Source organism: Lagopus leucura, unplaced genomic scaffold (assembly GCF_019238085.1).
Source record: "Lagopus leucura isolate 7727_CA_CO unplaced genomic scaffold, USGS_WTPT01 Super-Scaffold_100008, whole genome shotgun sequence".
NCBI classification, from domain to species: domain Eukaryota; kingdom Metazoa; phylum Chordata; class Aves; order Galliformes; family Phasianidae; genus Lagopus; species Lagopus leucura.
The window spans coordinates 13950287-13972419 of NW_024962265.1; the positions used below are offsets into that span (position 1 = coordinate 13950287).

General features: G+C 38.5%; 1 protein-coding gene across 1 annotated transcript in view; it reads left to right on the top strand.

The window, feature by feature from the left end:
* Positions 1–22133, top strand: part of SLC2A13 (solute carrier family 2 member 13) — a 135685-nt gene that overhangs the window by 30840 nt on the left and 82712 nt on the right. The window contains exon 3 of the mRNA XM_042872662.1: positions 3548–3756. Within this exon, the coding sequence (XP_042728596.1) occupies positions 3548–3756 (209 nt within the window). The remainder of the gene's footprint in view (positions 1–3547; positions 3757–22133) is intronic.

Sequence of the window (22133 nt, forward strand, 5' to 3'; positions counted from 1 at the left end):
CATGGCTGTTCAATGCCATCACATGGCCTGATCAAATTCTTGATCAAGCATTGGAACGGGCTGCTCAGGGAAGCAGTGAACTCACCGTCCCTGGAGGCTTTCAAAAAAAGGATAGATGTGGCGGTACTCAGGGATGTGGGTTAGTAGGCACGGTGGTGAGGGGCTGATGGCTGGATTAAGTCATCTTAGTGGTCTTTTCTAACCTTAATGATTCTATGACTCTGGATTTTCATGAAAAAAAGACATAGTTGCGTACAAGACCAGTGCAACAGAGAAGGAAACGTTACGATTTTCAAATTAGTAAAAATAAATTGTGGAAAACTAAGAACAGATCTGCACTTTCTGAATCATAGAAAAATTCCACTGAAAGGTAATCCGGGGTGTTGAGGCTAACGTACAGCTCCTCGAGCTGGGTTTGTATCTTAAGGTGAAGCAGGCCGAATTTGTTTATTCAGGCCTTTGTCCAGCTGACTTCTGAAAATCTTGTTAGGTAGTCATTTCCACTTCTCAGATGTGTTGGGCAGAAATAGGCTATGCTAATGCTGAGGTATCCAAGGAAGTGCTGGAGTGGTGGGTTTGGAATCGCATACTTCTCTGTCCTCAGCTCGCTGGCTGCAACCTGAGACTGAGCAGAACAGAGTACAGATGGGCCCTCCCTTGGAAAGAGTGTCCAGCATGCACCTGGGGAGAGTTCAGAGATGTTTGCTCCTGAATCACTGCATAAAAGAAGGAGAATTACAGCAATTATTGTAGCTCTCGGTGATCAAGTGACTGTGTACTAGAAAGAAAAAAAAAAAACAGGAACTTGAATTCTGTTTATTCTTGGAAATGCTGGATATTAAATTAAAAATAAGCAAAAGAAAACAAACGTTGAATCTGACAAGTTAGTTTTATACAACACTACTCATTCATTTTAATGGTGTTGCAGCAGTATGTCTCAGAAGGAGAAGTGTTACCACTGATGTATTAAATTTTCTGCTGGATTTTTTCAGGTCTGCTAGACATCTGACTTCAAAAGCAAAATCTTATTCTCTGTATAGGAAAGAACTGTATTAGATTTCTGAAAGCTGGCTCACAGCACGTAATGTCCAAAATTGCCTGCTTTTACTAAATTGGTTCTATCAAAGTTGCTTGGTCTGAAAATTGCAAGAGCTCATGAACTTAGAGTGGACGTATGCCCCTAAGTGAATATTTTCCTTCTGGCCTGCTCCTTGTACTCTGCTTTGACCAGAAACATGGCAGTTGGAAACTGCCTTTAGTGACCAAACACTTTCTTTTCTATCTTCTCTGTGATAAACAACCCAACAGTGTTCAGTGGTAGATTAACAGCCTAGATCTTGCTTTTTTTTTTTTTTCTTTTTTTTTTCTCCTCCTAAAATAATTGCAGGTATGCAGCTGCTCAGTTCTGGAAATTCTGCTGCATTTAAGGGATGGAAGGGTTTTGGAGGAATAGGCTTGGGTCATATGAGTATCAAGGACTAAATCTGTATACTTAGATGTGCTAAAAGAATCCTTTTGCTTGCAGTTTGTCAGTGCTTTTAATTTCTATGTCTTTGGGCTACTCTTCATTTGAAATAGAAGAGGCTCTCTAAATACCACACTAATCACAGATATTGAATATACTATTTGTTGAGCTTCAGCGGTGTATATATTGATGTGATTCTGTATGCAGCTTCCGAAATACTGTTTGTGGAGAAGGAGGAGCATAGGAAGAAATGAGGACACAGATGAATGAGACCATTAGTGAATGAGGAATGAGAACATTAGTGACACTTGTTAGATATGCTGGCTAAAGTCTGCTCAGCAATTAATCCTTCCACAATGTTTGCGTTCTGAATTTATTTTCTTCCTGCTTTCCTTTTTTTTTTTTTTTTTTTTTTTTTTTTTTTTTTTTGACTAAAGATGAGCTATACCATTCTGAAAATGAGAGGCTTGTTTGCAATTTTATTTCTAGACCAAGATGTAATTATATAACCTTTGGACAATATTGCCAGTTTAAGGAGGAACTTGAGAGCTCAGCTAGGGGATGGGAGGACTGGCCTGCATGCACCTTGTCCAGGGGTGGCCAACTTCTTTCCTTCACCTTTTGTATGTTGTATTTTTTTTCCATTCTCCATTTTTCTGCCCTGTTGATTGTGAGTCTTTTTCCATTTTCACTGGAAATGCATTTGGACTTGTCAAATACTTGTGGTTTGTTGCCCTGAAATGAGATTTCTATTAACAATCTTGCTCTCTTTCATACTCTATTAGCAATCTCATTGCATAGCCAACTTTATAAAAACATCCATGTGAGAGAATTCAGAACCATCAGTGAGAAAGAGTGCACAGTGAGAGAGGCTAGAGGAAAGATTTGCTCATCTCCCTGCTTTCCTGACTTCAAGGTGTGAACCTATTTATGAGCACAGAGTACCCTGATATTCAGGCTGAAGACTTTTCTGGAGGTGGTGGAACGGTTATAACCACTGATGTGAAGCCTATGTTGTTTGCAGTGATGTATGGATGATGCCAACATCATCTAAAGTCTTTAATAGAAGCCAAAATAATCTTTCAAGCACAAATGATTTATCAGATGTAGGGAAAAAAAAGTCAGATTTAAAAAGCAGAATAACATTATGTTCTATTCTGTAATTCTTGTTTTTGGTGTTTTATTGAAGGAAATAAAAATGTGGAGTGTGAGAATCAGAACCACCTATGGCAGATGGTGATAGGCTTATCTTCCACGGCCTTTGGCCTCACTTCATTTGGAGCAAGTCCTGTTGTGTGTGAGCGCTGGACAGGTGGCAATGCTGGCTGCTGGAGGGGCAGCTCTCCTGCAGCAGTAATCCTGGCATTAATGCTGTGTACAGTGAAATCCCTCTGTGCACTTAAAATGCTGTTTTGATTTAAAACAACGCTGCATCTGGCTGAACATTTAAGAGCAGACTATCTGAAAGATCTAGTGTAAATGGATGCAGTGCTGATTAAATGAACTTTTTCCAGTGTTTCTTTCTACAGTCAGAAACAGCCATTTCCTTATACAAGAGGTTTATTCCCTGGCCACGTGTGACTGCGTACATGTACTTGCTGACCAAATTAAGCAATTATGGTTGGCTGCTTTTGGTTTATCTTTTTTATTATGTCTGTAAAACAATGAGCAGGATTTCAGCCTCATCGTTGTCATCAGCAGTACCCGTCTGTTCTGTACACCTTTGCTTTTTTTTTCTGTTAATTCTTTTCTTATATCTTCACAGTAGGGGGTATCAGTTTCCAAACCACTGGAATGTTTCAGAGTGTTCACTGAGTCTGAGTTAGTGTTCTCTCGACGAGCAACTGTTGAGTCAGTGACAGCAGAATATTCAGAACATCCTGAGGTATACTGGAATAGAAAGCAAAGGTCTTTTTTCTATGGTACTTCCGGAGTAGGGTTCTTGCCTGATTAATTTCTGGCAATAATGAATACAAAGGAACAAGGTTTGGTTTGTAAATTACAGCCTCGGTTGCTGTGTGTCTTCTCACAGCATGCTCTTGTAGGCAAATACAAGAAATTTGTTTATTTCTTTATTTCCAGGTACATGTTGGGGCTGTCAGCTGTGCCAGCAGTTATACAGTTTTTTGGTTTCCTGTTTCTCCCTGAAAGCCCCCGCTGGCTGATTCAGAAAGGCCAGACTCAGAGAGCAAGGAGGATTCTGTCTCAGATGCGTGGCAACCAGGCAATCGATGAGGAGTATGACAGTATCAAAAACAACATTGAAGAAGAAGAAAAAGAAGTTGGAGCAGGTATGCTGTGAATGCTTGTTGGCATCTTTGTCAATCACTGAAGAGATGAAATGAGAATAAATTTTCACGTCATAGCCTATGGGAGCCTGATGATTTGCTGTTCTTGGTAGTTTTGCTGTTTAATATACTTCATGTACTGGTAATTTCAGAGTTGAATAGATGTTTCTGTGATACTACAGTTTTAAATTTAATTCTGGTTTCTTCAATGAGGAAGAAGTAAAGTTCTGTAAGATTACAAGTTATGCAAGCTAGAGTTACATAAGAATTGCTCAAAAAATTGCCCATTTTAAGAATGCACATCTTGAAGAGTGGAAATAAAATAGTTTGGTTTCTCTCTTCAAAGAAAAAGATCTAACAACCATTAAGGTCAGAAGGCATTTTGCATGCATGCGTTATCCAGAGTCTATATTGTGGCTGATCATAATTCCAGCTAAGCAGTTTTGGAAAGATTTACAAAATAATTTTTCAGTAAGGGCAGTTTCTGAAGCCTTCTTAGTCTGCCCAAGAGAATGCAGCATCTTAATCAAATACTTTATTATGTTTTTGTACCCTTGTTCTATAATTTCTCAAAACTTTGTGTCTACATAGGCAGGTATTATACAGCAAGATTACCATTCCATTGACTATCTTCTTGTCTACTAAATAATTTTTCTTAGATTTGTGCTGAAGTAGAATAGGAATCTTAATTAAGTCTCTAAAGTGAGATTCACCTTAGTTCTTGCTTCTTTAAATGTAGTTTGTGTGGTACTATAACTTCTCACAGGATGTGGGAAGAAAAATGCAATTTATTTTACAGCTGTACATACTGAGATCCAATGTCTGATAGTATCCAATCTCATTGCCTCCTTGAGTTTTACTTTGAAGCTTACAATAGAAGACTGGGTATCTTGAAGTTACTGCATTCAAAACGTTCAAATGTTCATCACTGATTTGTAGTAGGGCTGGATTTGTTTCTTCCATTATTTTTTCAGGCTTTTGAACACTTTTTTTTTTTTTTTCTTTAGCAGTGGAAAGAAAAGTTATTTGAGTTGATCTGACAAAAAGCTGAAGTGGGCATTTTTAGAACAGCTTGGATTTTGAGTCTTGTACCAAGGTTCTCAATCCTAATTAGTCATTGGACTGTTTGATTCCATGGAGAGCCACTTAATGTCTGGTATTAATGTTTATCTGCTTTGTAGAAATGAAAGAAGCAGGTGTTTGGCTGGTTTGGTTCCCTATTTTCAGTCATTGGGCTGTACAGCACAACCTTGTTTCTCTCTTTTAAATCATTTTTATGCTGCTGCTTTGCAGTTTATAAATTTGTTGTAGTAAGATTGTGGTAGGACTGACTCCAACCTGGTCCTTTTTGCAGCTGTATCTTAGACTGGCAGACCAGTTATGGAGCTTCCTGAGTTTCTTGATTTTTTTTTTTTTTATTTATTTATGTTTTTCCCAAAGAAAAAATAATTGTCTTGCTGGAGTTTAGTCAAGCATGTTCCCATAGAAAAGCATGCTTACATGGAAACTGGCATTTTCCTCTTGGATAATCAACAGCTTCAGAGCTGCCACCAAATGGCGCAGTGAGGGTAGTTCTGAATACCTGCTTACCCACTTGTAAATACTTACGAACAGGCATTACATACCCATGGGCACTTTTGAGTTTGATTGCAACTTAGCTGTAATTGCTCTTATCCCATTTAACTCGGACTCCTGGTTGTTCTAAAAACATTTGTTGTGTGTCAGCATCAAAATGTGCTTATTTTGTTGCTTTTCTGGGACTTATAGGTGGTTCTTAAAAGTAATGTTGAAATATAATTATCTTCATTTCTTGAGGAGTTGTCTAGATACTCAGAATTGAATGTGGAATGCATGGTACGAGGGCCAACTTCCTGTTTGTATGTGGAATTCAACCAAAGACAACTTTGCAAATCAAAAATCATCCCGCTTACTTTTAGGTAATTGTGCCATTTCCTTTTTTGGCATTTCCTTTCTTGAAAAAGAACAGGTGTTCTTCTTCATTAACTGATACATAAACATCTTTGCCAGTTCTTCAGGGCCTCATTTTCTAAGTGAGAATAAACTTATATCTGACTCTACAAGGGAGTAACAGGGTGCAGCTGGAACATATTCTCCTAGTCCCACACTAAAATCTGCTTTTTGTAACTGTTTCATCAGCTATTCTTGTCACTGAACTAATGAATCACAGGAGAACTTCATCTGTGTTACTTCAACTGCTTTTAAAAGGGTTTAATATTAACGTCTATCATAAAACCAGAGAGGTTCATTGCAGATTCCATATGGTCATCAAGCAGCTTCTATCTTGAAAGCAATAAAAATGCCTTGAGCAGCGACTTCTGTTTCAGAAGTCTCTTGTACTTGTGTGGGATACCTGTTGGGTGAATGATTCACAGCTCTTTATTCTTTCCAGTACATTCAACCAGATCACCACAGCTGAGATTTAGCATCTTCAGATTGTGACAAACACTTCCCTCTTTAGTGATTATACAGCTGACAATTTTCTAGCAGCAGTGAATACGACTTTTGCATGCTCTGTTCTGTACCCCTAAAGCAACCTGTGGTGTTGTAAAATCCATGACTGTTTTCTGCACCAGAGCTCATGTTTTGAGAACAGAGGAGGAAGGCACTGCATTTGCAGTAATGTCACAAAACCAATTAGGTCAAGTCCAGCTCAACAGCATCTCTTAACATCATCGTCTCAGATGACAGGGTTGTAGTGCAAAGAGATCTGGTGATAGGAGTATCCAGGGCAGGAGTGTTACAGGGGGAGACCTTAGAAAGGAGAGAGCTCCCTGAGATTGGGGGAAAACAGTAGTTTTTAAGTGGTATGTGCTATTCCCCTTTAAACAGGCTCTAGATTTTGCAAATTCCCCACTGCTTGGCTCATGAAGTCCTAAGGAGAGGGAAGAGGGTGGAAAACAGGTAGAAGCAGTTAGATCAAAGCATCAATGGCAGGGTTGATTCTTGCCTCCCGTTAGCTAAACATTGCTGCTGAGGTTCTGTGCTGCATGTTAGTGAAGAACTGGCAATCTGATCGTAGCGTTGCATGTAAGCACTGCTACAGTGACTTAAATATACAGGTACAGATGAAGAACCTGTGCTGCTAAGTGAATTAGAGTGGGATTTGTAATCTTCTTGAGCAGGCATTTTAGAGTGAATTTACAGTAACAGAAGAGCTACATACCTTTGTGAAAGTTTTATGGACTGCCACTGTAGTGGTAAATTCAAACCAGAAAGAAATTATGCTGCTGTTCAATAGGGAAGTTGGGGATTGATAGTTAATTTCCTAAATATTTAACAGATCTCCAGTATTCAAAGAAAAACATAGGAAACTGTGATTTTTTTTTTAAATTTCGGATGAAAGTACCTACAAGTTGCATGGCTTTCCCACATGCTCCTCTTGTACCAGTATTGAGCTATAGCATACCAGGATACCCCACATTACACACAAAATTAGTGGTGGTGAATGTTGTACTAACACAATGTCTGACAAAATAAATATAATTTGTATTAAGATTAGACATTTATGTCTGTGTAAATAAAGTATGTATAGGCATGGATCGTAATTATACCAGGAGAGCAGTGTAATCTCCCTCAGTCCCATTTATTTCATGTTTTTCTGATCTTTGAGTTACTTTTGAGACTCTTGAACCTCTACACTATGACCTGGGATAGACATTTTATAGTATGCTTCTATGCACATATATGTGTCCATTTCTGATCATGTTTTTATTTGCACGTTATGCTTTGTAATTCTGGCCATGTAAAAAGTGTGCTTGGCTTAGCACTGCATGGAATCACAATGCTTCTGTTGAAGTACACTGAGTGATATAGAAAATGCGTAATTGCACTGTAGGATAATTAAACCGGCCTTTTTGTGCCTGTTCCAGAGTGTTTTGTAATGGCTGTTGCTTCTGGATGAGGTATTTTCTTGTATTTCCAGTAATTCTTTGTTAAAAAAAGAAATAGTTAGACTAAGGGTTTTCTTTGAGAACAACCTATCCATACTATTCTTTAAATCCTGTAAGCTTCAATCACTTTCAGCTTCACTCTCTTTCTTTTTTTGCTGAATTTACCATCTGATCTGTGAGTCAGTCTATTCTTTCAGGTTTTGTATTTCCCTGCAGGAGATGAATGTGTTATGATTTAAAGGAAAAATCACCTCATTACCATTAGTTTTCAGCTTATAACTTTACCAATTAACTGTCAGTTAAAATACGATGTTGTGAGGGAAGGTAGCCTTCGCGGCTACAGTATATTTATATTTCTTGCAACTTTTCTGCTTAAGGAATATTTTAACTTGTCAGTATTTCTGCCTATGGCTTTGGCTGCAGCCATTTGACATACATCTCCCTAGGGAGATGCTGGAAGCTTTCCGTACTTTCATTATTAATCATAATCTACCCCTGCTTCTGGGAGTCCTTCTTATCCCTTGCAATTGCCTGACATGCCTGGAATTCAAAAAGATACAGACATGCTTATTATTGGACATCAGCTAGAATCTTATTTAATGCAAGTTGGTAGTACTGTTATGCTGCAGAAGGGCTGTGCAAAGCTCTGAACCATTTCAGTTGTAGGCGCTTAATCTGTGTTTAGAATGAATCCCTCTGTCATGAGATTGAGTGGCTGCTGTTACCTGTAACCCAAAAACTGGGTTAAAGCCTTTCAGGCAAAAGAAAAGAGATGCACTAAAGATTTGTCCAAGAAAACCCCAAAGTCCATATGATTGCAAGCTTGAAATTTTTATTTGTGACAATACCAATGTGAGGGACTTTGCAAAACCAAGTCAGTTTTGCTTTTGGTTTTGTGAGAGAGTACAGCCAACACATGAGGTATCTGAAGAAATGTCACTGTTCCATTCACATATTTTAACTATTTGAGCTGTAGAATTATTTCCTGTCTCTTAAGAACAAAAATTCTTCCTGTGCAGTGACATATCTTCACTGGAATTTATTTTGAATTGAAGCCATGAAAAAAGAACACCTCTGGTTAATTTAAAATGTATACAATGCAATCAAATTTAACATAGAGGCACTTTGATTTTGAGAAAGTACGTTAACTCGATTCAGTGTATGATCAGATAATTTATCACAGAAGGGTTGAGGTTGGAAGGAGTGTTTCAATTTGTGTCCGTTGCCTCTCATCCCATTGCCGGGCACCACTCAGAAGAATCTGGACCCATCTTCATGTCATCCTCCCTTGAGGTTCTTAATGACATCAGTCAGATCCCACCACAATCTCCTCCAGGCTGGACAGGCCCAGCTCCCTCAGCCTTTCATCATTCGAGAGGTACTGCAGTCCCTTTGTTGTTTAGTAGCCCTTCACTGGGCTCACTCCAGGAGCTCTGTGTCTCCTGTGCTGGGAGCCTAAAACTGGACACAGCTCTCCAGGTGAGACCTCACCAGGTATGAGTAGAGGGGCAAGGTTATTTACCTGCCTGGGCCTGCTGGCAATGCTATTCCTAATGCAGCTCAGGGTTCCATTGGCATTTTAAGCCACAATGGCACACTGCTAGCTTGTGGTCTATCTGTTGTTTACCAGGACATCCTGGTTCTTCTTCACAGAGCAACTATCCAGTAGGTCAGTCCCCAGCCTGTACTGGTGCACGGGGATATTCTTCTGGCTGCAGCCTTCTGCAGACTGAGCAAGCAGTAGTGAAAGTATGAATTGCTATACTAAACAGTTGATAGAGACAGATAAAAAGTGTTTTTGATTCTCTTTTTTATCCTTAAAGGCTAACATGAGCTTTGAAAAATAGTCTGTTAAAAAAAAAAAAAATCAATTTTTTCTATCTCATCAAAAAATAAAACTACTGTAAGTTCAAAATAAGTTCTCATTCCTATTACATTAGAGCAGCCTGCAGATGTAGCCAGGAGTATGTGAATGTGTGTGTACTTTAGGGCCCTGGGGTTACAGTTTGTACCCAGCAGGATGTTGGGAGCTGGTCTTCCTTCAGCAGCTCGTGACCAAAACCAATCCCTTCATCTTTCACTTTAGTTTCCAACACACCTACATAAATTGAATGTTCATCTGGAAATGGGGATTAGTTACCTCTGAAGAAGAGCTACTTTACAGTAGACTGCATCAGGTGAACGTTGTGAGCCAAATTCTTCTTTACCTAAGGTCTGGACAGATTTTGTATAGGGTAGTCCCAAAGGGCAGAAAAAAGTGAAACTTCATAAAAAGCATAGGGAATCATTATGAGGCAGTAGGGTGCTTGTGTAGGAGCTGCTGTTCTGTTTTTTTTTTTAACTTGTTTCAGATTCACTCTAAAGTTTATGTAAAAACTTCAGAGTGGAACTACTTCCCATGGGCAGTGTTGTTAGCTTTGTCTCAGTCTGATGCCTGTAGAAAATTAGAGCTAGAAGTATGGAAAATAAAATAAATCTTTGTTTTTGTCTCTATTAATTGAAAAATAAATTCACACGTAGTAATTTTCTTGTAAGTCAAATGACATTCACAGATCAAAGGTGAATTTGCTGACGTTTCAGTGGTGTTCACCCCTGCTAATAGGGTATCTGTGGATGCTGCTTCAAATCCAAATGCATCACTGGGCACTCTGCTCCTCTCTAGGATTTTTTTAGGAACGTGTTCCAATTTAGGATCAAGTATATTGTTGAGGAACAGGAACAGAGTTGTTATGAACTGGAATTTCAGAAGAAGTGGTAGTTAGTGATATATTTTGACTGGTTATTAAAAATATGCTTTAAAATAGAAAAAAATCAATCAGCATTTGTAGTTACATTTAGTAATGTATGTCCCGGCTGGTTAAGGTGAAAAATACAAAAATCAGGATGCGCTTACTAAGCTTTACTTTAACAAAGCTGCATGGAAAGGTTCTTGAAGGAAGTGGACTTCAGAGAATTTGGGGGAAAAAGACTTTAATCAGCAAAAAAAAAAAAAAAAAGGATGTGTACAGTGTGAGGGATAGTGAAGGAACAAAGCAATCAGCAAAGAGTAGAGGTAGAGGAGAAAGAAGGAAAAGAGGTGGTCGTTCTTTTGTTGCTGTAGGGAAAACCTATCCTGAAGAGTGATAAGGCAGATTACTTAGTACTGAAATGTGAGAAAAGCTAAATGGTGGGAGACACCTATATAAACATCTGTAATTGATGCAGGTTGGGTTTTTTAGCCTGAGGAAGTGAGATGTGCCAGAGGGAAGAGAAGCCTGTAGGTGGTAAAAGGCTGATAGTGATGGGGTAGCATGAATGAACAGTAATGTGTTTAAAGGAAAGCTATGCCTCGTAGTTGGAAGTGCTTGGCCATACCCCAGCCTTGCCAGCTGTGACCTTCTGATAACCTCGCCTTCCTCCTTGGCCTGTGTGGAGAATAACCAACGGATGGGTGCTGGAACTGGTGTGCCCAGAGAGCAGCCTCAGCTCCAGGCTGCGGGAGCTGAGTGTGGGGAGCCACCAGGCTGGAGGTGTTCCTGGTATGCTCCTCTGAGAGATGGGCACATGCTGCATTAACAGCAGAATTCAAGAGCTTGGTTTATTTAAGAAACAAAAACATGACAAAATTCTTCATTGTTTCCCTGCTGGACCTGGCATCCAGACTGAATGTGGAATTGTAAGCAGGATGCTCCCACTTGATTTGCTTGTATTCATGCAGCGGGGATTCAGACAAAATATACAGTGTGGTGTGAAAATATTAATGGACATGGAGGAAAACTTTCTTTTTAAGCTGCTAAGGAGTAATTATCACACTTACTAAGCTGATTTGTTATTTACCTGCTGGAGCGGTTATTTATCTGGTAGTTAAGAAAAAATTTTCTTCCGTTATTGTTAATTCTCTTTGGTGGTTAAAAATTTTTATGAGGGGTGAACAAATTCAAGATCGTTTTTCATTCATAACCTTAATTTTTGGTCCACAAAAATTTGGAACTGTGCTTTCTTTTTTGGTAATGATACCTTGAGCTGTGGTAATGCTCATTAGCTGCGCAGCGTTGTGCTTGACTCCATTCAGAAACAAGATACTGAGAAGGAGCTTCTCCCCATATTATTTCAGTCCCGAATAGGAGAGGTTAGCACCACTGTTTCCTTTTGTCATCTGAATAAATGAGTCCATGGGCTCACTCTTGGCACGTGCCATTTCTGGAAGCAAGTACTTTCTGGGAAGTTTATTGTGCTATCAGAGCCTTTTGTAATCCAGTGTATGACTGATCTCCTGGAAAATGCTGGTGTAGGTGAGGGATTTTATACAGCTGAAGTGTGTGTGCCTGGTAACTACTGCTGCATAATAATCCACAGTGAAAAATTATCCAATTAATTTAGACTTTCTTTTTGCTTTTCAGTCGTCTATGGGGAAACTACAGTTTCCTTTGATGTATTTGTTTGGGAAGCATTAAAGATTTTTTCTGTGTGAAACTGTATGTAATGCTGTGAATACTTAACATTTTTAGTCTAAGTTCTTAAAAATGTGTCTTTCTTAGGTATTAAACAATATCTCAGTCATGTTTTGGAAATAGCAATACATATAAAGCTCTAAATCACTGATGCCAACCTAAATTTTTTAAAAAGACTCAGTAAGATTGTGAGTTCTTCTCCCTCCCGTTTTCAGTTTTTTGTTTTGCTAAAAAACGAAACCAAACACAATTATTTCAGGAAATTTCATGCTCTGGTGTAAAGTGCAAGAATCCAAATAGTCACCAAAAGTCTTTAGTCACTTTGTAATGCTTTCTTTCCCAGCATATTGCTATTCTGGTAAATGGATCTCTCCCTCATTCCTCTGAGGACAGGGGCATTGCGCTGCTCCAGAAGTCGTTGATCTGTGTGTATTCTTTCCCCTGAACAGTCAGACAGAAATTCCGCATTTCTGTGTATGTCTGGTTTGAACGTTTTTTATCCCAATTCTGGACGTACTTCAGCATTTCTATTTTTGTTGAATAAGAAATAATGTTTTCAAAAACAGTACTGTTCAGTGTCTAAGGACACTCAAATATTTACCAAAAATCAGACAGTAGATATTTTTATCTAGTCAAAGTAAGTTCTCTAACACTGCAGCCGTAGTGATTTACAAATGAAGAAATATTTTTTCCCAATATTGAGGATTCTTTTATTTACAGAATCTCTGAATGTCTTAGAAAAGTATCTCCTTTTCCCTGCTATGCTTAGTGTTCATTGATTCCTCCTTACAGAGTTGACTTTAGGCTAATATTTAACATCATCAAACCTAGCACCTAGAACACCATCGAACCTAGAAAAATTATTATTTTCCCCCTCTCCTGCTGTAGTTCTTGTAGAATTACAAAGAGAATGCTAACAGTTTGAGCTGCTGAATTTCTTGTAATTACCTAGCTGTGTTTAAATGGACATGCTGCATGTTAATTCTGCCTTTTGGTTATGCAGTGGCAGTTAGCACTGCAGGTTATGAAGCAGGCATCTTGCTGTAAAGCAGGAGAGCCTCAACCTGCCGGCAGCACTACCAGTTTTCATGGGACATGATGCTGATGGCTGGAATGATGTCTTTGGCCCCATGGGAACTGGACTGGGAGGGCTGCCTGCACCTCTGCTCAGACACCTTGTGGGGCAACACTGTAGGGTGGAAAGAAGATTGTAGGTCTTTGTTTTGATACCTAAACCACATTAATACATGTTTTCTGAGTGCTGAATACCTTTCATTTCTGACTGCATTCTTCATGACAATAGTGGCTATAAAGAGAAAAAAAAATATGGTTTTCTTGGCATATTTTGACCTGTTTGTCATCACGTAGTGAAAATGGAAAGGTTTCACTGCAAATATTGAATCTAATGGTGCACAACTGCTCTAAACATTAAATTATTATTGAAGCAGAAGTTTTCTAAAGTATACTTGAAATTGGATTTGTTGAAGAGCATAAGTAATTCTAAAGTAATTCTGTACTTTTGTGATGCTATAAAGTGGATTGCACTGATTTCATTTAATTTAAAAGTATGTGTATAAATATGTAACACAGAGTACATGTAATTTCACTGTAGTTGAGGTGGATGTAGCTCACTCAGAGAATGCAAGTATGGACATAGAGGAATAAATTGTATTATTTTCTGTAGCTTGTGATATGGAAAGTAGGCTATTGTCTCTGGGCCAGTAGACGTCCTTTTTAGTTAAAGCAAACATACGTTTCTATGGCAATGAAAGCAAATTTAAAATGTAGGTGGTTCTGACTGTTGCTAGTCTAAAATAAAGGTGACAGTTGCAGGATAGCTCATTTCATAGCCAAAGGAAAATAAGATTTCTATTAAGGAAAAATAGCCCTATACTTAATTAAAAAAAAAAAATTGGAATTATAAGGTCTTCCTGGTATTTATTACTTCCCCCTTTAAATTCTCCTTCCTTCTTTTCACTGTCTATGAAAAATGGGATTCTGCATATAAATGCTAAGATTTAAACTTTAATGCTGATTCATGTTACCTTTGCTTCTTTTGGGACTTCAAATTGTTTAGACTTCAAATTTTTTAAGCAATGATAATGTTAGTAGCTCCCAGAGACAAAAGGCATAAGAGTCTTATAAAAGAAGATAAATTAAAGCAGTATCTACCAAAGCACCAGATTGGTAGGGTGGGTAGGGGATAACAGGTTGCAAATAAATCGATTTGCATTCAGTGAAGAGTGTTTATCCTACTCTAATTGCAGTGCAGGGCAACAACGGAAGAGGTCTGGGACACCATTTTGTCTCCAGATTGGATTGCTTAAAGCTTGACATGCCTCAAAGCCCTTGGAAGCCTGTTCCCAGAGGATTGATCCATTGTAGAATACCCAAATACCACCTATTCAAGAATGAGCAGCCTCAAATTAATCATCATGCCCCCATCTGTCTCAGCTGGTATCTGTCAAGATGTTTAATTTTTCGTCTCTAAGTCTTCTCAAAATCCATAGGACAAAACATAGGAGTATGAGGATTAAATAGATGTGGCATTTTTTCTCTTTATTTTTTTTAAAGGACAGAGTGTAGACACTCTATTTCATATTCAAGATGAAGTCAAAACTTGCTGTTATTTAAGCATAGTGTGTGCATACATAAAAACCACATGATGGTTGGTCATTCATACACCAATTTGTTGTGCCATACCCCTATCAGACACTGACCTTGACAAACACCAGCAATGCCAGCAATGCTTGTGTGCACTTGGCAGGATGGGAACATCTGACGCCAACTTGAGGCTGAAACTGGATCATTCTGAGATCTTAATCATCTAAAAGACTTTATGAAATCTTCTTTTGCCGCAATAGACAAGATTTTCTTAGTTGTGACCTTGAGAATACTTAATGTGTAAACAACAACTTCAATTTGTAGTTTCTGGTTCTTATTTCTTTCACTGCAGTGGATGCTCATTTGGTTGTCCTTGGTAATTCATTTAATTAGTGTTAACTACTTGGTGTCAAAGGCAGCGTATATAGTGAAAATACAGTGAATATCATGAAAACATGTAGTGGAGACCTAAAGAAAGAGCTTTAGGTATCTGGGCTGTCAGTAGACCATGAATCTGTTGGTACTTTATTAGAGAAATCTGCCCAGTTTTATATAAATGTGTGTAAATATAACAAATTATGGCTGGTGAGTAATGTGGTGTGTCTAGGAGTAATATACGTCCTGCAGCGCTGCATTTTAATGATATTGTTTTAAAATATTCCTTGACATAAAGTGTTAGTTTATGTAAATCACTGAGATAAACAAAAAAGGTACATTTTAAAATGTAGCTTAAGTTTATGCTATATTTAATGCAAGTATAGCCCAAGCTGGCAGCATTATGAAGGAGTTATGGTGTTGGGTGGGGCTTTTCTTTGTTAGTTTTTTTTAGTATTTTGAGGCAAATACTTGTGTTTTACAAATTTGAGAAGTCATTGCTCAATTTAGCATTCTGTTCTCATCCAAGAAACATTCCCTACCATCTGCAGCCTTTGTGCTCTGTGAGGTACAAATACCTGCTGTGCATAGCGCTCTGGCCAACCCCAGAAATGTGGCTGCTGGAGGTCACAGTGTTCCCTCTACAGGTGCAGGTGGGTCCTTGAGAACACAAACTCGGGAGGACCATCATGGATGCAGCTGCAGTTTCTTAGGCAGGGTAATTTGTGCTGGGTACACTGGGAGATCGTAGGTTGCAAAAATACTTTAAAATAAGGACTTCTAATGTGCTCTGAATTGTTTTGTTTTTTTTTTCCTTCTTATCTGTTAAAAGTTTTTAGAATCCAATGAGAGTTATTCTGAAATGTAGTTTTAATAAGATTGCACTTTTCTGCCCTGCTGATAAGCTTTTATTCCTTTCTGCTCTATCTCTAGCAGAGAGAAAATAACCTGTAAAAACTCTTACATGCCTTCCAAATTTTTGATAGGAACCTCATGAAGAGCTGTCTTCAATTTTAGTATAGCAGTTTCAAAGTAATTTTCATTTATCGTGACTTTGATAATTTAAAGCAATCCTCTCTTCCTTCCATGTCTCTTTAAGTGTATTAATTCTGTTTGGTAATAACATTTCTCCCTTGTGTTCTCAGTGTTTGCAGATTTGAATACTGGTTTTTTTTCTGATGTCAGTGTTAGACCTAACTTTTGCTTACATTTACCAATAATGATATTGAGACATAAATATTATAGAATCATAGAATCATAGAATTGCCCAGGTTGGAAAAGACCTTAAAGATCACCAAGTCCAACCATAACCTAACCATATAACCCTAAGTAACAACCCTCCACTAAATCATGCTCCTGAGCACCACATCTAAATGGTCTTCAAACACATTCAGGTATGGTGACTCAACAACATCCCTGGGGAGCATATTCCAGTGCTTAACAACCCTTTCTGTAAAGAAGTGGCTCCTGTTAGCCAATCTAAACCTCCCTGGCATATATTAGACAGTATTATATTGTATTGTATTAGACAATATGTCTAATATATTAGACATATTGGTAGCCAGTTCTAATTGTAAGATTACAGTTAGATTTCCAACAACTATTGGAAACTGCTAATCAATTTTGGTTAAACCCTGCACAACATCCAACTCAGAAGTGTAGTATTTTGTTGCTATGGTGATGAGCACAGTCGTTTTTTCAAGATTCCTTCCAGCAGCTTACAATAATTGAAATAGCTACAATGAGAAAAATATCATCTACAATCTGAGTTCCGTTGAGGGTATAAACCTTCAATGACATAACTATTTTTACTGTAGGTTGCTGTTGGGACCTGAGATGTAGTAATACGTCACCTAAATTTTACCTATAGGATAAACTTGGACTTTTTCTGATGTGTGGTTTTTTGTTTTTTTGTTTTGTCTAGTGATTCATTCTTCTGTATTGATCTTCAGAAATAGCTTGTGTAAGTTGCGTATGTTTGTTATATTCCTTAGTAAAAATGTTCAGAGCCATCTATTGCTGCAGTATCTGAACTACTCCTGTGGTTACGTATCAGCAAACATCTTGTGTGCTTGGTAAAACAGCTTGTAATTTCAGGTTAGTGGTGAGCGTGGGAATAAGAAAATTTTGCTTTTCTTTATATTTTTTTAAACAAAACAACACAACAAGCAGAAAAAAAAAACTAACAACATATGTAAACAAAAATTCCATCCATTGTTGACCTGTAAAAATTGCTATGTTTTCTTCACTGTTGGGAAGCACAGCATGGAACTAAACTCGACAAAAGCTCAAGCAAACTACTTTCTACTCCTTTCCTCCATTTGAAGTATTTGGGGCAAGGGCACACTAAATGTTCTGGAAATAAAGGCTTCAGTTCTTCAGTTCCTTGCATAGCTCTCCCACTATGAGGATTCTGTCAAGGTCACCCCACTGTTGCTCAGAATAAATGGTTGAGGTGGCTGATGGAATTTCTGGTAGAGCTGAGAATAGACCCAAGGCATCAAGTTCTTTTACTGCTGCACCTTTCTGAGGCACAGTATAGTTCCCATACTGCATCCACCACTTGTGAAATGTGCTTCTGCCATTTACTGTTCAGTTTGTTACTTGGCATCTTCTAGTGATAATAAACCTGCTGCTAGAGGATTATTCTTGTCTCATTTGCTAAAGGTATGTACAGACCCAAGTGACTGCAGACAGATGGTTGCACAATCTTTTTAATTACCAAAATACGAGTGTTGGTAATACCAAAAGAACATTCAGCAGTAGTATTAGAAGAGCACACATAAGCAAAGAGAAGCATTCACACACTGGTGGGAATGAAATAATTAAATTGTCTGTAGATCTACTGGCTTGTTTATTCACGTAGTACCGTGAACCCAATCATGATTCAACAACAGCCAACAGAAAATGTCTAGGGAGCAGTAGAAGAGCATGAACATGTACGATGTTTTATCAAGTACCAAGCACTCTTCCAGTTTCTGATCATTTCAGGTTTATTGTCCGTGAAATTGGTCTCCCCATGCACAATTTTATTATGTTGTGCATAGTTAAACTTTAACCATAGATTAACTATAGAGTGACATATAAATGATGATTTTAATTCTGTTGCTTTTTGTTTTAATCTGAGTTCTCTTTTAGCTTTTCATCAGATGTTCCTACGTATTTAGATGTGTGGGCTTTGTGTGTGGGCTTTTTTGGTTTTGGCTTTATTTGTTATTGTTTTTATGACAAGAACTAAGTGTTCTGAAAGTTTACAGAAAACTAATTCAGTTTTCTGAACTGAACTTTTTAGGATTTGACTACTTTTTGTTGATGAAATTCTTTAGCTTTTTACAGAAAAGACAGTTCTTGCTTCCCAGGTTTTCAACCTGAATTAGGAAATGTCCATACATTGAAAGTGTGCACCTCTTGATTTCTAACTGTTTTCAACTCCTTAATGTAATGAAGTTCAACTATTACTCCTTTGCAGAGAGAGAACAAGCAAGGGATTTGCCTTGATTTTGAAGGTGCAAAGCAGCGATGATGCTGTAGAACAGGAACTGTTGTAGAAGTTCTTGACTGGTGCTCTCAGCAAGCTTGGAGTGGTGTCTTGCTTTTTCTCCTGAGCTTTTTAGAAACACAACACCATCACCTGAACTTGTTCCTGTGCCCTTGTGCAAGCTGAGCTGCTGTGTGCAGACACAGTGATCCTCTCACAGTCTCTTTAAAAATTGATGCTAAGCAACACAAACAAAAACCTTGGAAAATATCACCCAAAAAAATGGAACCGGGTGGCAAACCAGGGCAGTGCATCCCCAAAGACAGATGTGGGCAGACAATCCACATGCATTACATCTTGCCTGATTCAAAGGCGAAGCATCCATCTGTATGAGCTAGAGCTTTCTAGTCCAGGCAGCAGTCACAAATTGATCCCTGAGGATTTTTTTTGAAGTATGGACCTCCTGAAAAATGAGCTCTGAGCAATGCTTGTTCTCCTGAAGCTTTTTGTTGGTTGTTATTTTCTTCATTTTCTTAACCTGTTTTTATTACTTCTTGAGATCTGCTATTGTCTTTTGATTTTCCTAATTCTTATAATACCACATGGGGATAGATGCTTCTTGTTTTTTCTATTATAATGCTGTTTCGATAGCAATGGCTAATGAATTGGTATCCACCAGGAATACTTAGGAAAAATTGAACAGAGACTTGCTGCTCACAGCTGCAGGTTTTGCAGTACTTGAGGGAAATCAAGATTGAAATTTTGGCCATGTTTACTTTTGGTCTGTATCTGTCTTGTCAGCTAGCTTTAAATGAATTTTCTTTTCTTTTATAGCCAGTTTACTAAAGTTGTCACATCCAGAAAGATGCAATGTCTTGTGAGCTAGTCCATGGGAGAAAATATCCTAAACTTTGCCTATATGATAGCAAGAAGCAACGGGTGTCTCTAGGGTTAGGGCAGCTATTTTGTACTTTGTGATGCTGTTATTCCACTGGGTGGCATTTTCAGTAGTTTCCATGAACGTAGTGCATTTGAGTGTAACACAGTGGTGCCTCTCAGCAGTATCCCACATGGAGCTCGTGTACTTTCCAAAGAATCCATTTGGATGCTTTGTACATGCACTGAAGATCACCACACTGAGATGAAAAACAAAGCTGGGCTAGTAAAGCCACACCAGAAACTTCCCCAGTAATTCTGAGAATCTCAAATATTGATGGGAACAACCAGACTGGGAAAAAGACCCATGAGAAAGGAAGAGGAAGTACTTTCTTGTTAGATCTGGACTTGTGCAAGGCCTTAGACGTGGTCCTGTACCACATCCTTATCTAAATTAGAAAAATATAGATCTGACATTTGGACTATTATGTGGCTAAAGAATTATGGATGGTCACAGCCAGAGTGTTGTGTCCCAAGAGGATGGTGGTCATTATTGATTTTCTGTTTTTTTGTTTGGTCTTGTTTCCCTTGAGGATGTGCATCTGTATAGGTTTCCAGGTGGAATTTACTTTTTTCCAATTCTTGAAACTGAGTGTGCCCAGTGAATATAAGAAGGGTTGTTTTAAAACATGTTCTTTGGACTTTTTCTTCTGCTTCATATGTACAGCATGAAGTGCACTTTAAGGTGCAGTTGAAATATTTATGAAGTTGATTCTGAAAAATCTTGCATGATTCACTTTTATTCTGATTTCAAACCAGTTACATCGTTGTTCTCAAGAAAAGCATGAACAAGCAAAAATTAAATAAACATTTGTTCTACTTTTATTAACTGAAAAGTAGTTGTCATGCTGTAACTCATTTGTTTTCTTCTGCTCTTTGGTATCTACAAGTCTTTGAGACTTTCCTTCCGTCTGATACCAAATAGCGACAGCTTTCGCTTTTCATATCACTGCCAGATTAATGAGTTTATTATCTCTTAAAATATTTCTTTCCAAGCTTGTAAAATAAAGAGAGATGTTGGAGATCCAGATGTAAGAAATTACAGTGTGTGCACTGTTTCCAGTTGCCCCTTCTGATGGGATGTCACTAGGAGGTCTAAGTTACCAACAAGCATTATAAAGTAAACACCTGGATTTTGGGAGGAACGAAATACAAGTAGGGTGTGGTGCGAGGAAGTCTGTTAGGGGACCTGGCTTAAAGTATGAAATCAGGTAACAAACTGAGCACCGTGATCGGTGCCGTAGAGCTTTGTGGAAGGTTGAGTGTCACCTTGTGCAGAGAAAGGGGCCCTTTGGTGTACATTTTGTATGCTGCTGATCTGGAATGGTTACTTGAATATTGATGTCACTTTCCTACAAGGCACTGTGTGTTTTTGCTGTTGTTGTGTCACATCAGCTGCTTTTGAGAGCTTCTCCCCACCCAAAGCCTGGGAAGATGCATGTGTGTCACGTAGGTGACATTTCTGATCATTGCTTTTGTCCACTGAGAGTAGGAAAGCTTCCCATTTCAAATCAATGCCATGGCAATGCTATCTATCAAGATGTGACTTCTAAAGCAAAATACTGCTCTTCTCCATCACAGGATTGAGTTGCTGTCCTTTACTGCAGGAAGGCAGAGTTTAAAATCACAATTCCTGTATTGTAGCAGAATGAGGTGACATTGCTTTAATTTCTTCTACCCTTAGGCTCATGGGTTGGTTTACAGGGTGACTGCCTGATGAATCACTTCTTTTGTTAGGGCAGCATGTGCTGATCCCTGAGCTGGGGTGTGTGTGGATTCATGCCTCTGGGTCTGTTTTCTGCCAAGCCGCTTCCCCCCAGCTCCTTCTGTGGGGACTGTGTCTATTTTTTGATAGAAGTTCGTGGTGTTTCTTTAGAGGCTTGCTAGGCCCCCCAGAATGGCTGTTGGCTGTGCCCTGATGTGTTTTCAGGGGAGGGGAGAGGTCTGTTGCATTTCTGGGGCACAAGCAAGTTTTTTCTCCTAACCCCCACATCTGTAGATGGCAGTAAATAGCTTTCTTTAAAACTGCCTCTTTGAGAAGCTGTGTTTTTTTTTTCTTTTACCTAGAATCACAACCCCAGCTTTCTGCTTTCCTTCTTCCCAACTTCCTCTTGCCTCTTGCTCAGCTTCTTTATAAGTCTTAGGATTTTTTCTTAACACTGCAAAGTTAGGTTCGACATCAAAAAGAATGGAAAAGTGTGCTGTCTTCTCCCACAGATCACAGAGATCCTTTCCTGTGGGCTCCCCTTGTGACCAAAGGGTCTGTCCAAGGAAGTGGCATTGTTGAAAAGCAGAACGTCAGGAGCAATTAGTATGTGATGTACAACATAAAATAAAAACCCGCTTATTAAAGCTTTCCATATCCCTGTTGACAGATTTATTTTAAAATCCCATATACTCTTCCTTTTGGTTATCCTGAAAATCAAGTAGGCAAGCAGAGGACTTAGGACATGACCATCTGTCAGAGCCTGTCTTTACTGTGCCCCTGCAACACCAGCACACACATTTTCTATTAGTACTTAGCTTGTGTAGTAAAAAGATATACAGCCATACTGGAGGCAGTAAAACTTTGGAATTCCATTGTAAAAACAAAACAACAACAACAAAAAAAACACCACTGGAAAAAAACACCTTTTGTTTCTTGCC